The following is a 17,233-nucleotide window of genomic DNA, read 5'->3' on the forward strand; positions in this document are numbered from 1 at the left end:
ACTCCTAGTAGGAGTGTTTGTTGTCATTCCACAAGAGATGCTAAGTTTTTTATGCTTTTAAAAACAACTTGAGGTATACTACAGCAAACAACTTAGTTAGATATAACATTTACCAGATTAAGACCTTCTCGGTGAAATGACGTAAACAACTATTGACAGATTTCTTGATTTATCTTAGATTATTAATTCAGACTATTTTGAGGAAGTGTTTCTGGCTATGATGTCGCTACAGTGGCTCAAGAGGGACAAACAACAGTAATATTGCTGTGTTTCAGAGCAAAAGACTTTAGGGAGTATGCGATCACAGACGGTCGCTTCGACCTAGATGAGTTCTTCTAGGAGCAAGGAAAGACCAAAAAATTGTTAGAGACTCCTAGCCACAAGGCATAGTCACTTTAACCTACATGTACAAATGACCTCGACTATCCTGTACCCCCGCACATTGACTCGGTACCGGTACCCCCTGTATATAGTCTCATTACTAACCTGTACCCCCGCACATTGACTCGGTACCGGTACCCCCTGTATATAGTCTCATTACTAACCTGTACCCTAGCACATTGACTCGGTACCAGTACCCCCTGTACATAGCCTCATTACTAACCTGTACCCCTGCACATTGACTCTTCACCGGTATCCCTGTATATAGTCTCATTACTAACCTGTTCCCACGCACATTGACTCAGTACCACACCCCCTGTATAGGTCTCATTACAACCTGTACCCCTGCACATTGACTCAGTACCAAACCCCCTGTATATAGACTCATTACTAACCTGTACCCCTGCACATTGATGAATCAGTGGAGGCAGCTGGTAGTGAAAGACCACGTATATAGCCTCATTACTAACCTGTACCCCCCAGCACATTGACTCATGGTACAGAGTCCCCCAGAGAGACAGGGCATATAGTCTCATTACTGAACATGTACCCCAGCAAACCTATTGACTCTGGCATAAGACAACAGGTCAAACCCAGCACCAGTCTGGGGATAGCCTTCAACAGAATATGACTATAATAGAATGGAATCTTCAAAATAGAATAATAGAATCCATATTGAAATATAATAGAATGGAATCCAAAATAGAATTGAATAGAATATATTGAAATATAATAGAATTGAATAGAGTACTGGTACCCCCTGAAATATAATAGCCTCCACATTGACTCTGTACCGGTACCCCCTGTATATAGTCTCCACATTGACTCTTGGTCAACAGTACCCCCCTGTATAGTGTTTGCCATTCCACAAGAGATGCTCAGTTTTTATGCTAAAAACAACTTATATACTCTCAAACATCTTAGTTGATATAACAGTTACCAGATTAAGACCTTCTGTGAAATAGCCGTAAACAACTATTGACAGATTTCTGATTTATCTTAGATTATTAATTCAGACTATTTTGAGCCTGTTTCCATGATGTGACTCAGTGGCTCAAGAGGGACAAACAACAGTAATATTGCTGTGTTTCAGAGCAAAGACTTTAGTACCGGTCACAGACGGTCCTGTAAATGAGTTCTTCTAGGAGCAAGGAAAGCCCAAAAATTGTTAGAGACTCAGCCACAAGGCATAGTCACCCTACATGTACAAATGACCTCCACATCCTGACTCTGTACCGGTACCCCCTGTATATAGTCTCATTACTAACCTGTACCCTTGACATTGACTGTACCAGTACCCCTGTATATAGTCTCCTGTACATTGACTCTGTACCGGTACCCCCTGTATATAGCATTACTCCTGTACATTGACTCTGTACCAGTACCCCTGTATATAGTCTCATTACTAACCTGTATTGACTCAGTACCGGTACCCCCTGTATATAGTCTCATTACTAACCTGTACCCCACATTGACTCTGTACCGGTACCCCTGTATATAGTCTCATTACTAACCTGTGACATTGACTGTACCGGTACCCCCTGTATATAGCCTCATTACTAACCTGTACCCCTGCACATTGACTCGGTACCGGTACCCCCTGTATATAGTCTCATTACTAACCTGAACCCCTGCACATTGACTCTGTACCAGTACCCCCTGTATATAGCCTTCACATTGACTCTGTACCGGTACCCCCTGTATATAGCCTCCACATTGACTCTGTACCAGTACCCCCTGTATATAGTCTCCACATTGACTCAGTACTGGTACCCCCTGTATATAGCCTCCACATTGACTCTGTACCGGTACCCCCTGTATATAGTCTCCACATTGACTCTGTACCGGTACCCCCTGTATATAGCCTCCACATTGACTCAGTACCAGTACCCCCTGTATATAGTCTCCACATTGACTCAGTACCGGTACCCCCTGTATATAGCCTCCACATTGACTCTGTACCGGTACCCCTGTATATAGCCTCCACATTGACTCTGTACCGGTACCCCCTGTATATAGCCTCCACATTGACTCAGTACCGGTACCCCTGTATATAGCCTCCACATTGACTCAGTACCGGTACCCCTGTATATAGCCTCCACATTGACTCTGTACCGGTACCCCTGTATATAGCCTCCACATTGACTCTGTACCAGTACCCCCTGTATATAGCCTCCACATTGACTCTGTACCGGTACCCCCTGTATATAGCCTCCACATTGACTCTGTACCAGTACCCCCTGTATATAGTCTCCACATTGACTCAGTACCAGTACCCCTGTATATAGTCTCCACATTGACTCTGTACCGGTACCCCCTGTATATAGTCTCCACATTGACTCTGTACTGGTACCCCTGTATATAGTCTCCACATTGACTCAGTACCGGTACCCCTGTATATAGCCTCCACATTGACTCTGTACCGGTACCCCTGTATATAGTCTCCACATTGACTCTGTACCGGTACCCCTGTATATAGTCTCCACATTGACTCAGTACCGGTACCCCCTGTATATAGTCTCCACATTGACTCAGTACCGGTACCCCTGTATATAGTCTCCACATTGACTCAGTACCGGTACCCCTGTATATAGTCTCCACATTGACTCTGTACTGGTACCCCTGTATATAGTCTCCACATTGACTCTGTACCGGTACCCCTGTATATAGTCTCCACATTGACTCTGTACCGGTACCCCCTGTATATAGTCTCCACATTGACTCTGTACCGGTACCCCCTGTATATAGCCTCCACATTGACTCAGTACCGGTACCCCTGTATATAGCCTCCACATTGACTCAGTACCGGTACCCCCTGTATATAGCCTCCACATTGACTCTGTACCGGTACCCCTGTATATAGTCTCCACATTGACTCAGTACCGGTACCCCTGTATATAGTCTCCACATTGACTCAGTACCCCCCCTGTATATAGCCTCCACATTGACTCTGTACCGGTACCCCCTGTATATAGCCTCCACATTGACTCTGTACCGGTACCCCTGTATATAGTCTCCACATTGACTCAGTACCGGTACCCCCTGTATATAGCCTCCACATTGACTCAGTACCGGTACCCCTGTATATAGCCTCCACATTGACTCAGTACCGGTACCCCTGTATATAGCCTCCACATTGACTCTGTACCGGTACCCCTGTATATAGCCTCCCACATTGACTCAGTACCGGTACCCCCTGTATATAGCCTCCACATTGACTCAGTACCGTACCCCTGTATATAGCCTCCACATTGACTCAGTACCAGTACCCCCTGTATATAGCCTCCACATTGACTCAGTACCGGTACCCCTGTATATAGCCTCCACATTGACTCAGTACCGGTACCCCCTGTATATAGCCTCCACATTGACTCAGTACCGGTACCCCAGTGTATATAGCCTCCACATTGACTCAGTACCGGTACCCCTGTATATAGCCTCCACCTCCATTGACTCGGTACCGGTACCCCCTGTATATAGCCTCCACATTGACTCAGTACCGGTACCCCCTGTATATAGCCTCCACATTGACTCGGTACCGGTACCCCCTGTATATAGCCTCGTTATTGTTATTTTATTGTGTTACTTTTTATTATTTTTGATTTTAGTTCCTTTGGTAAATATGTTCTTAAGTCTTCTTGAACTGCATTGTTTGTTAAAGGGCTTGTAAGTAAACACTTCACTGTAAGTGTATTTGTTGTATTTGGCGCATGTGATAAATAAAGTTACATTTGATTTGATTTGACATGTGAAACTTACTCCTTAGCCTGATGTGTCCCCGATTGCGTCAACGAATAGCTAGGTTTTTGCGTGACGCGACTGGTAAGACGCTTCGGGAGGGCGTTCGCGTGTGCTAGCAAGGCAGCGGCCCTGTGTTTGAGCCTCGGTGTGAGCCGAATCAGGAGAAAGTGCAACTCGCTAAGCGAGCAGCGTGACGTCATTTCCATATGCACGCACACACATACACACACACACACACCTGCCCTGGTCGATGTAGTCCACAGCCAGTGTACTGATGATGAAGAGGAAGAGCACTGAGATGAACATGTGGTAGATGGTCCGAATATGGTTGATCTCAAACAGATCACTGTGGAGGAACACACAAGATTCATCTCACTATCATATACAGTATTACATTATTCTGACAGGATTCATCTCACTATCATATACAGTATTACATTATTCTGACAGGATTCATCTCACTATCATATACATTATTACAGTAATCTGACAGGATTCATCTCACTATCATATACATTATTACAGTAATCTGACAGGATTCATCTCAATATCATATACATTATTACAGTAATCTGACAGGATTCATCTCACTATACATTATTACAGTATTACAGGATTCAACTATCTATACAGTATTACAGTAATCAGGATTCATCTCACTATCATATACAGTATTACAGTAATCTGACAGGATTCATCTCACTATCATATACATTATTACAGTAATCTGACAGGATTCATCTCACTATCATATACAGTATTACAGTAATCTGACAGGATTCATCTCACTATCATATACAGTAATTGACAGGATTCATTATTATCATATACAGTATTACATTATTCTGACAGGATTCATCTCACTATCATATACAGTATTACATTATTCTGACAGGATTCATCTCAAACAGCTCAAACACAGGACACTAGACATGAAATGAATGTTTTTCCCAGTAGGGACGATGTACGACACAATTGATTGATACAATGGTGTTGCATGATAGCACAATATTGTGTCATGTGGACAGTACATTCTCTCTAGTGGAAAGTGTACAAAACATTAAGTTCATGTCTAGTGTCCTGTGTTTGTTTGTTTGTTTGAGATGAATCCCATCATATAATGGTGTTGCATGATAGATAAGCTTACCTGGAGTACACACTCTAGAGGTACAATAAACTAATTCACAATGACAAGGTCAAGAGGATTCATATGTAAATACATGATGTACCTACATTCTAATATATCTCATGGATCAGGTTCAGTTTAAGGCCACTCATAATAGAATAAAATGAACTAACTCCAGAATGGAGTGTCTGTTTAAATTAAATGAACTAACTCTAGAATGGAGTGTCTGTTTAAATTAAATGAACTAACTCTAGAATGGAGCGTCTGTTTAAATAAATACAATGAACTAACTCTAGAATGGAGCATCTGTTTAAATAAAATGAACTAACTCTAGAATGGAGCGTCTGTTTAAATAAAATGAACTAACTCTAGAATGGAGCGTCTGTTTAAATAAAATGAACTAACTCTAGAATGGAGCGTCTGTTTAAATAAAATGAACTAACTCCAGAATGGAGCGTCTGTTTAAATAAATAAAATGAACTAACTCTAGAATGGAGCGTCTGTTTAAAGAAATACAATGAACTAACTCTAGAATGGAGCGTCTGTTTAAATAAAATGAACTAACTCTAGAATGGAGCGTCTGTTTAAATAAAATGAACTAACTCTAGAATGGAGCGTCTGTTTAAATCAAATGAACTAACTCTAGAATGGAGTGTCTGTTGAAATAAAATGAACTAACTCTAGAATGGAGCATCTGTTTAAATAAATACAATGAACTAACTCTAGAATGGAGTGTCTGTTTAAATAAAATGAACTAACTCTAGAATGAAGCATCTGTTTAAATAAAATGAACTAACTCTAGAATGGAGCGTCTGTTTAAATAAATAAAATGAACTAACTCTAGAATGGAGCGTCTGTTTAAATCAAATGAACTAACTCTAGAATGGAGCGTCTGTTTAAATAAAATGAACTAACTCTAGAATGGAGCGTCTGTTTAAATAAAATGAACTAACTCTAGAATGGAGCGTCTGTTTAAATAAAATGAACTAACTCTAGAATGGAGCGTCTGTTTAAAGAAATACAATGAACTAACTCTAGAATGGAGCGTCTGTTTAAATAAAATGAACTAACTCTAGAATGGAGCGTCTGTTTAAATAAAATGAACTAACTCCAGAATGGAGCGTCTGTTTAAATAAATACAATGAACTAACTCTAGAATGGAGCGTCTGTTTAAATAAATAAAATGAACTCATTCTAGAATGGAGCGTCTGTTTAAATAAAATGAACTAACTCTAGAATGGAGCGTCTGTTTAAATAAATACAATGAACTAACTCTAGAATGGAGCGTCTGTCCATAAATACTTTTCCATCCTTTTCCGTGTGGGTTCTGAAATGAATAAAGAAGATGAAATCAACATGAGAAGATCAACCGCTACAGTCACTTTCATACAAACATCTACAGGGACCTTCATGGACATAGCAGGGAGTTGACCAGGAGAAACTGGGCCCAACCTCACACATAGATCCTAAACTGTGTGTTGTCATCCATACAGTATGGTATAGTACAGTATAGTACATTATTGTACAGTATAGTACATTATAGTACAGTGTAATGTAGTCTAGTGTAGTACAGTACAGTACAGTGTAATGTAGTCTAGTGTAATACAGTACAGTACAGTGTAATGTAGTCTAGTGTAGTACAGTACAGTACAGTACAGTACAGTACAGTACAGTACAGTGTAATGTAGTCTAGTGTAGTACAGTACAGTACAGTACAGTACAGTACAGTGTAATGTAGTCTAGTGTAGTACAGTACAGTACAGTACAGTACAGTACAGTACAGTACAGTACAGTGTAATGTATTCTAGTGTAGTACAGTACAGTACAGCATTATCAAAGCTGTCCTAACCTGTGTGAGTTTTCGTTGTTGTTAGTGGTGGTGACTGTCCCGTCTCTGGTGACATGGTTGTTGTTGACATGGTTGACGTGGTTGTTGCCATGGTTCTCATTCTGCGTAAATGTCTGGACAGATTCAGTCAGGGCCTTGTCTAGCAGGTCACTAAGATGCCCCTGAATCTGATCCAGCACCTTACTCTTTACTCGCTGCACAGGACACACACACACACACACACACACACACACACACACACACACACACACACACACACACACACACACACACACACACACACACACACACACACACACACACACACACACACACACACACACACACACACACACACACACACACAGCATAGGTTGGCAGGTTGGCACATATAAACAGAGTCCTTTACTTGATAAGTGGCATCTAGGTACAATAGAGACATCAGTGTACCGACCTCCACATGCCTCTTCCACTGTATCAGATCCTCAGCGTGCTGCTCCACTGCACACAGAAATAAACAGTTATGGTAGCTAGCCTACTGTAATATATATTACATACAGGATGGGAACAATCTGTGATGATGACGATGACGATGATGATGATATGGAGGATAGTGTGTTGCCTCTGTGTTGACTAACTGCTCACCATGGTTAGTGACCTCTCCACTGGAGAGAGAGCTGTCGGTCTCTACAGCGTTGGGGTTGTTAATGTTTCGGTGCACCAATCTGGTGGCTGTCTCTGTGGCCGTGGTGTCTCCAAGTCTGTTGCTGTCTGCTGCCATGGCACCTCCGGGTCAAGACGCAGGGATGGGTTCTGTATAGGTATTGCCCTGCTGGAGGAACCTGAAGGAGAAACAGATTGGAATTGAACACTTGTGCCGTACCGTGCTTCTACACCTGCATTGCTTGCTGTTTGGGGTTTTAGGCTGGGTTTCTGTACAGCACTTTGAGATATCAGCTGATGTACGAAGGGCTATATAAATACATTTGATTTGATTTGATTTGACTTGTCTGGATGAAGACAGCACCTGTTACAGACCCAACCCAAAGACTATAATCTCCTATAGCTTTTAAAGTGTATTACACAAATATAGACACACTTGTACTTGTAGCCCCCTTAATCTTGTGAAAGTAAAAAGTTAAAAACCCTTATCTAAAGCATAAATAACCAGAAATAGAAGATGGCTGTCTTATAAAGATATAGGAAAATGTCCTTTGGGATCCTATATCTAGCAGTTCTGTACTGTAGTAATCAACATTTTAAAATGAATAGCTTTTGTAGACAGTTTAATTATTTCGACCTCCCCCACTGTTCATTATAAGTGGAAGTGTCAACTCTAATATAGTCTTTTACCTATAAAGGTATCTTAGCAACTGGATTCATTTTGCTGCTGTAATGCTATACTACACATTTTTCATTGAGCTGCAATTTTTTTTTGGGGGGGGGGGGGACTTATTTGGCATGGAGAGGAGAGACAATTTTGTAGTTTTAAAGCTAATGTGCTCTGAACGGCAATTCATTTTTTCTTTTGCAATTTTTTTTATCGGTCTAGCTTTTATTTGATTGTTATTTCTCAAAGATGGTATTATTAAACATATACAGTATATATATAGTTCAATACTATTAAAACATATACAGTATATATATATATATAGTTATCTGGTGTTGATCGTAATTTGACACTGAAACTGTCCTTCCATCACAAAAACAACCATTAGACGGCCCTGTAATTAGCCCCAATGAATTTCCTTCATGTTAAAACCTGTTGAGTGTAGGGGGCAGTATTTTGATGTTTGGATGAAAAACGTACCCAAAATGAAACGGCCTATTTATCAGGCCCAGAATCTAGAATATGCATATAATTGTCAGACTAGGATAGACAACACTCTAACGTTTCCAAAACTGTCAAAATATTACATTTACATTTACATTTAAGTCATTTAGCAGACGCTCTTATCCAGAGCGACTTACAAATTGGTGCATACACCTTATGACAACCAGTGGAACAGCCACTTGCATCTAAATCTTGTTGGGGGAGAAGGGGGGTGAGAAGGATTACTTACCCTTACTTACCCTATCCTAGGTATTCCTTGAAAATATTGTCTGTGAGTATAACTGAACTGATATTGCAGGCGAAAACCCGAGGAAAATCCAACAAGGCAGTGCCTAAGAGAAACAAATCTTCCTGTTCCATTGCATGCCTTCCCTCCATTTAAAGGGATATCGACCAGATTCCTTTCCCTATGGCTTCCACAAGGTGTGAACAGTCTTTAGACATAGTTTCAAGCTTTTATTCTGAAAAATTTGCTAGAAAGACACATCGCGTCAGTGGATGGCTGGGTGCCCTCAGAGTTTTGCATGCGCAACAGCTTGGAGCGGACATTTTCTCTCTCTCTCCTATTAAAAAAGCTACGGTCCGGTTGAAATATTATCGATTATTTATTGTAAAAACAACCAGAGGATTGATTATAAAAAACATTTGACATGTTTCTACGAACTTTACGGATACTATTTGGAATTTTCGTCTGCCCCGTCGTGACCACTCGAGCCTGTGGATTTCTGAACATTACGCGCCAACCAAATGGAGATTTTTGGATTTAAAAAGATTCTTTATGGAACAAAAGGAACATTTATTGTGTAACTGGGAGTCTTGTGAGTGCAATCATCCAAAGATCATCAAAGGTAAGCGATTAATTTTATTGTTTTTCTGGCTTTTGTGACCAATCTACTTTGCTGCTAGCTGTTTGTAATGTTTTGTCTGCTGAGAGAGATGTCCTAACATAAACGCTTGGATAGCTTTTGCTGTAAAGCTTTTTTGAAATCTGACACGCCAGGTGGATTAACAACAAGCTAAGCTGTGATTTGCTGTGATTTGCTATATTGCACTTGTGATTTCATGAAAATTAAATATTTGGCGCTCTGCAATTCAGCGGATGTTGCCGAAAATGATCCCGTGAGCCAAGAAGAGGGAAAAATACATTTTGGCAATAAAGCCATTTATCTACTTCCCCAGAGTCAGATGAACAGGAACAGCTAGCATGCTAACTGTTCCTGTAGAATTCTAGTCAGACTTCTAGTCATTGCGCTAACGCTAGTAAGTATTGGCTCCTGAAACTACTGTCATGACTGTCCTGATCAGGTCAGATTACAGGAGACCACAACCCTACAGATTATCTCTCTCTTATGACCCCTCACGCCCCTGGTAAATCTTAGGCCACAGACAAATTCCTTTGTCCTGTTACTATGGAGAACCAGCCTCAGAACATTAAACATGACTTTGGAACAATGGTTTCTGTCAGCCACAATGGTAGTCAATGGTGGTCAATGGTGGTCATGACGATAGATGGAATATGAAAATGTATGTCATTTTTGTTTTGTTATTCAAAGTTATGGATGACGTTATTACGAAAACATTGTAATGTGAAGAGTTTTCCTGGTATATGTTTAATGTTTATACATTGTACGTTGTATGGAAAATATCCAAATCAAAGAGAATGTTTTGGGGAAGATGAAATGTTAAGTTAGTTGTCTAAAATGGGATTTTAAAAAAATCTAGACCTTGCCTCATTAACTTGGTACGCCCAGAGAATTGCCCTAAAGGCAGTTACGCCCACTTCTGACCCAAGGGTATAAAACCTGTGAGTATAGAATTTACAGGACTACGTGACCCCAGCTGCAGCAAGGTCTAAAAAGTCAACGAACCCAGAACGCAACGCAAGTTTCAGGACAAAGTAATCCTTTTCTACCCAAGCTACGGATGAGTAGCTGTGTCTAAACTGGTGAATTCAAGTCGAACCACCGAGCCTCCATCTCCCATCGTAGTATCTAAAGGGTTTCATTCCTATGCTGTGAGCTCTGAGCTACAGAGCTGTCTGTCCTCAGAAGACCCCTTCCAGAGCAAAGGGTGAGGGAACAGACTCCTAAGGCAAAATGACATTGTGAGGACGACCAGAGAGGTGCGCCGGAGTAGCGCGTCGTTCGAACAGCTGAAGGCCTACGCAGAGAATCCTCTGAGATCATCCCCACGTAATTACATCATTATATTCTGACCCATAGAATAGCATAGCTAACAAATTCACCCAAATATATATTTATCTTGTGTACTTTCTGTTTTTCTCTCTCGTTTGAAATCCTCATTGTGGGTAACACGCGCCATAGTGTGTTGGCCCGTTATACTAAGTTATAATCGATAGCCTATAATGTGTTTTGTCTATGTATATCTTTTATCATCATTTTCGCTTTTTAGTAAATAAATATTCAACTAAGATTGGTGTGGTACGAACTCATTGGTGAGACCCGGGTCCGTGCAGATTCACAGGCTATACGACATTCAGAACGAGATTGGTAGAGGCAACTGGTTAATAAGCGACTGTTGTAAAATTGATATTCTGATATTCTTTGAGTTAATTTGGGAAATAGAAACTCAATAAAAACTAGTTTTCCCATGGTGCCCCAGGTTAATGAGTTGATAATTGCGTGATTCAGTTAATCACGCAATTAGAAACTTTAACCATTCGATGAACAACAGTCGTCACATTAACTAATACAACGTCACGACACTACCTCTAACTACCTTCGTACTGGACGCAGAGACATAAAAAGTGCATCCACAATTGTATTATGTTGTAGCTAGTGATATTCATAAAATAATATATTTTTCACATCAAAAAATCCCAAACTAATATTTTCCCACAATTATTATTTTTTTTTTTTAAATGTGCAGACCCCTGCAGTAACTCTGCGGACCCATAGGGAGATGGTAGAGGATAGATTCAGAGTTTTCCATTGACTCCCTGTACTATCTTTATGGGGGATTGGACTTGTACATAGTTGAGCTCTGTCTTAAGATACGATGTTCAGCCTCTGCAGTACAGTAGGGGAGATAGATAAAGAGGGTCTGTCATGGGCAATATAGTAACCTCAGTTTCACTCTCTATCTCTCTGTTTCTGTCACTATCGGGGGAAAGATATGTTGTCCTGACCAACAGTAACCTCATCGTTCCTTATCCTTCCATTTCTGTTGACCCATTAACTCCCTGTACGGTATGTTCTCAGAAGGGTTTCATTAGTAAATAGCACACGAGCTCTGTCTAAAGATACGCTGACGACAGGATTGGAAGAGAGAGATGGTGAACAACCTGTCCATGGTCACCCCAAAAACAAAAACAACAACAACAACAAGACAAAAACAAGCCACATTACCCTGACCAGTACTAGCACACGTTTGTTTATCTGTAGTGTTTGATCAGTGTCAGGGTTTACTAGGGGTTATCATCTGTTGTGTGTTTCCTGTTTTCATTCTCTCATTCCCTCTCTCTCCCTCCCTCATTCCCAATGTCTCTCTCTCTCTCTCTCTCTCTCTCTCTCTCTCTCTCTCTCTCATTTACTCAATGATAATTTTCATGTGAGTAGAGGCTGTTCTTTCATTTTGAACTAATGACATAATTTGCTGGTACTGTATCATTGTAAAAGTCGAAGACATTAGAGTCCAAGGGTTCTATTCAGTCTGTATCGCTGAAGTGTTACACATTCCGCGATAAAAACGTGAAGGTAATTTACAGTTGTGCCGACATAAGCGGTGTTTACCGTGAAGGTGGGCTCCGCTAAAGCGGGAACATTGCCTTTTAAATGTCAATCTCGCTGTAACACTGAACCTCTGCGGATTGAATATGGTGTGAAGTAGAAGACAGCAATGAAACATGCTTATAGTCACGTGGGAATTAAATGAAGAGGAGTGTTTAACTCTCTGAATATTCTGTGCTTGTTGAGTCAATGCCCAGTTGAGTTGAGTCAATGCCCAGTTGAGTTGAGTCAATGCCCAGTTGAGTTGAGTCAATGCCCAGTTGAGTTGAGTCAATGCCCAGTTGAGTTGAGTCAATGCCCAGTTGAGTTGAGTCAATGCCCAGTTGAGTTGAGTCAATGCCCAGTTGAGTTGAGTCAATGCCCAGTTGAGTTGAGTCAATGCCCAGTTGAGTTGAGTCAATGCCCAGTTGAGTTGAGTCAAGTCAATGCCCAGTTGAGTCAAGTCAATGCCCAGTTGAGTCAAGTCAATGCCCAGTTGAGTTGAGTCAATGCCCAGTTGAGTTGAGTCAATGCCCAGTTGAGTTGAGTCAAGTCAATGCCCAGTTGAGTCAAGTCAATGCCCAGTTGAGTTGAGTCAATGCCCAGTTGAGTTGAGTCAAGTCAATGCCCAGTTGAGTCAAGTCAATGCCCAGTTGAGTCAAATCAATGCCCAGTTGAGTTGAGTCAATGCCCAGTTGAGTTGAGTCAATGCCCAGTTGAGTTGAGTCAAGTCAATGGCCAGTTGAGTTGAGTCAATGCCCAGTTGAGTTGAGTCAATGCCCAGTTGAGTTGAGTCAATGCCCAGTTGAGTTGAGTCAATGCCCAGTTGAGTTGAGTCAAGTCAATGCCCAGTTGAGTCAAGTCAATGCCCAGTTGAGTTGAGTCAATGCCCAGTTGAGTTGAGTCAAGTCAATGCCCAGTTGAGTCAATTCAATGCCCAGTTGAGTCAAGTCAATGGCCAGTTGAGTTGAGTCAATGCCCAGTTGAGTTGAGTCAATGCCCAGTTGAGTTGAGTCAATGCCCAGTTGAGTCAAGTCAATGCCCAGTTGAGTCAAGTCAATGCCCAGTTGAGTTGAGTCAATGCCCAGTTGAGTTGAGTCAATGCCCAGTTGAGTCAAGTCAATGCCCAGTTGAGTTGAGTCAATGCCCAGTTGAGTTGAGTCAATGCCCAGAACTAGAAGACACTCAGTAGAAACATTGATGGTCTGTGTCTTGTTCACAGTACATTTAAGTGTATCTGTCGTTAGACAGTACAGTAGCATCCATCCTTCTCTGGTTGAACTCAAACTACCATCAGATTGTAGCAAATCATACCGCTAAAACCTTGGCCATCTCCGTCCTTCACCATAGAGTACTGAATCTTGGCCATCTCCGTCTCTCACCATAGAGTACTGAAGGTTTGGCCATCTCCGTCCCTCACCATAGAGTACTGAAGGTTTGGCCATCTCCATCCCTCACCATAGAGTACTGAAGGTTTGGCCATCTCCATCCCTCACCATAGAGTACTGAAGGTTTGGCCATCTCCATCGCTCACCATAGAGTACTGAAGGTTTGGCCATCTCCGTCCCTCACCATAGAGTACTGAAGGTTTGGCCACCTCCGTCCCTCACCATAGAGTACTGAAGGTTTGGCCATCTCCATCCCTCACCATAGAGTACTGAAGGTTTGACCATCTCTGTCCCTCACCATAGAGTACTGAAGGTTTGACCATCTCCGTCCCTCACCATAGAGTACTGAAGGTTTGGCCATCTCCATCCCTCACCATAGAGTACTGAAGGTTTGGCCATCTCCGTCCCTCACCATAGAGTACTGAAGGTTTGACCATCTCCGTCCCTCACCATAGAGTACTGAAGGTTTGACCATCTCTGTCCCTCACCATAGAGTACTGAAGGTTTGGGATTCTGTCATCCAGGCCAACATCCTGTTATTGCTGTATGTTATTAGATGATCTACCAGAGCTTGAAATGAATAAATGACTCAGCAATTCACATTAACAAGCACCCTGTACCTGCTTCCCTGTTTCTCAGTCATGTGGTCCTTTCACATACATAGAAGATATAGAATGAGCTCTGTGATCTCTAAATTCATCGCTGATCTCTGTGATCTCTAAGGTCATCTCTGATCTCTGTGACCTTTAAGGTAATCTCTGATCTCTAAGGTCATCTCTGATCTCTGTGATCTCTAAGGTCATTTCCGATCTCTGTGATGTCTAAGGTCATCTCTGATCTCTGTGATCTCTAAGATCATCTCTGATCTCTGTGATCTCTAAGGTAATTTCTGATCTCTGTGATCTCTAAGGCCATATCTAATCTCTGTGATTTCTAAGGTAATCTCTGATATATCTGATCTCGAAGGTCATCTCTGATCTCTAAGGTCATCTCTGATCTCTAAAGTCATCTCTGATCTATGTGATCTCTAAGGCCATCTCTGATCTCTAAGGTTATCTCTGATCTATGTGATCTCTAAGGTCACCTCTGATCTATGTGATCTCTAAGGTCATCTCTGATCTCTAAGGTCATCTCTGTTCTCTAAGGTCACCTCTGATCTCTAAAGTCATCTCTGCTCTCTAAGGTCATCTCTGATCTCTAACATCATCTCTGATCTCTAAGGTCATCTCTGATCCAGGACAGCGGAGTCAATCACCACCTTCCGGAGACACCTGAAACCCCACCTCTTCAAGGAATACCTAGGATAGGGTAAGTAATCCTTCTCATCCCCTACCCGGCACAGCCAGAAGAGGACTAAAAGCCCGGTTCCTCTCTAGATTTAGATGCACTATTGTAAAGTGGCTGTTCCACTGGATGTCATAAGGTGTATGCACCAATTTGTAAGTCGCTCTGGATAAGAGCGTCTGCTAAATGACTTAAATGTAAATGTAAATGTAATCTCTAAGGTCATCTCTGATCTCTAAAGTCATCTCTGATCTCTAAAGTCATCTCTGATCTCTAAAGCCATCTCTGATCTCTAAAGTCATCTCTGATCTCTAAAGCCATCTCTGATCTCTAAAGCCATCTGATCTCTAAGGTCACCTCTGATCTCTAAAGTAATCTCTGATCTCTAAAGTCATCTCTGATCTCGAAAGTCATCTCTGATCTCTAAGGTCATCTCTGATCTCTAAAGTCATCTCTGATCTCTAAAGCCATCTCTGATCTCTAAAGCCATCTGATCTCTAAGGTCACCTCTGATCTCTAAAGTAATCTCTGATCTCTAAAGTCATCTCTGATCTCGAAAGTCATCTCTGATCTCTAAGGTCATCTCTGATTTCTAAAGTCATTTCTGATCTCTAAAGTCATCTCTGATCGAGCTAAAACCCAAGCGGGGTTTTCCACCGGAGCCATATGTAAATATACTTTAAATAATAATATACACTGGGGTCACAGCCAAATAAACATAGCTCTAGATACTGTAAAGAACATACATTATATTGGGATCAGTTTGTAATCACATTGTATGTTACTCACAGTGTTCTGGTCTCAGGCTCAGGGCTCCCCTCACACAGACGGGCTCCAGGGAGTGATCCTCAGGGAGAAGCAGTGTCGCTGAGTGTCTCGCTGGTGTGTGTGAGTGTGTGTGAACTGTGTCCCTCTCTTACATCAGCTGAAAGATTGATCTTTGCCCGGCTTGGCTGAGGTCCTACCCTTCTCCTGTAGTCACCTGGCTGGCTGGCTGACTAGTATATCTAGACCAGAGATGTACAACGGTCCACAATGAGACTAGTATATCTAGACCAGAGATATATAAGGGTCCATAGTGAGTCCTTCTGTCCATTGGTGTGTGTGTGTGTATATGTGGGTGTGTGTATGTGTGTGTATATGTGTGTGTGTATGTGTGTGTGTATATGTGTGTGTGTGTGTGTGTGTGTATATGTGTGTGTATATATGTGTGGGTGTGTGTGTGTGTGTATATGTGTATGTGTGTGTGTGTGTGTATGTGTGTGTGTGTGTATGTGTGTGTGTGTGTATGTGTATATGTGTATATATATGTGTGTGTGTGTGTGTGTGTGTATATGTGTATGTATATGTGTATGTGTGTGTGTGTATATGTGTGTGTGTGTGTGTGTGTGTATATAATAATATATAATATATGCCATTTAGCTGACGCTTTTATCCAAAGCGACTTACAGTCATGTGTGCATACATTCTACGTATGGGTGGTCCCGGGAATCGAACCCACTACCCTGGCGTTACAAGCGCCATGCTCTACCAACTGAGCCACAGAAGGACAGTGTATGTGTGTGTGTGTGTGTGTGTGTGTGTGTGTGTGTGTGTGTGTGTGTGTGTGTGTGTGTGTGTGTGTGTGTGTGTGTGTGTGTGTGTGTGTGTGTGTGTGTGTGTGTGTGTGTGTGTGTGTGTGTGTGTGTGTGTGTGTGTGTGTGTGTGTGTGTGTGTGTGTGTGTTCGCAGGAAGATGACTGGACATGTTTTTACAGTACTAAGGAATTTCTGTTTCTGCTGTCGTGTCTTTGACCCTGTTGTTATGGCTCCTTTAATGACCCATTAATGACCTTTCTTTTCTCCTAGCTCTAGATTCCACGGAGAACTATGCTACTATTATCTATTCTGATCAGTGTTCTATTCTTATATATTGGCAATGAAA

At 41.7% G+C, this 17,233-nt stretch overlaps 1 protein-coding gene across 1 annotated transcript in view; it reads right to left on the reverse strand.

Moving 5' to 3' along the window:
- Positions 1-16,234, reverse strand: part of soat2 (sterol O-acyltransferase 2) — a 43,582-nt gene extending 27,348 nt beyond the window's left edge. Inside the window, exons 1-6 of the mRNA XM_052528623.1 lie at positions 16,100-16,234; positions 7,722-7,918; positions 7,531-7,577; positions 7,098-7,291; positions 6,522-6,575; positions 4,361-4,468 (exon numbers count right to left, since the gene is read on the reverse strand). Of these exons, the coding sequence (XP_052384583.1) occupies positions 4,361-4,468; positions 6,522-6,575; positions 7,098-7,291; positions 7,531-7,577; positions 7,722-7,857 (539 nt within the window). The 5' untranslated portion in view covers positions 7,858-7,918; positions 16,100-16,234. The remainder of the gene's footprint in view (positions 1-4,360; positions 4,469-6,521; positions 6,576-7,097; positions 7,292-7,530; positions 7,578-7,721; positions 7,919-16,099) is intronic.
- Between the last annotated feature and the right edge of the window lie 999 nt (positions 16,235-17,233).

This window comes from Oncorhynchus keta, chromosome 10, assembly GCF_023373465.1.
Source record: "Oncorhynchus keta strain PuntledgeMale-10-30-2019 chromosome 10, Oket_V2, whole genome shotgun sequence".
Taxonomy (NCBI): domain Eukaryota; kingdom Metazoa; phylum Chordata; class Actinopteri; order Salmoniformes; family Salmonidae; genus Oncorhynchus; species Oncorhynchus keta.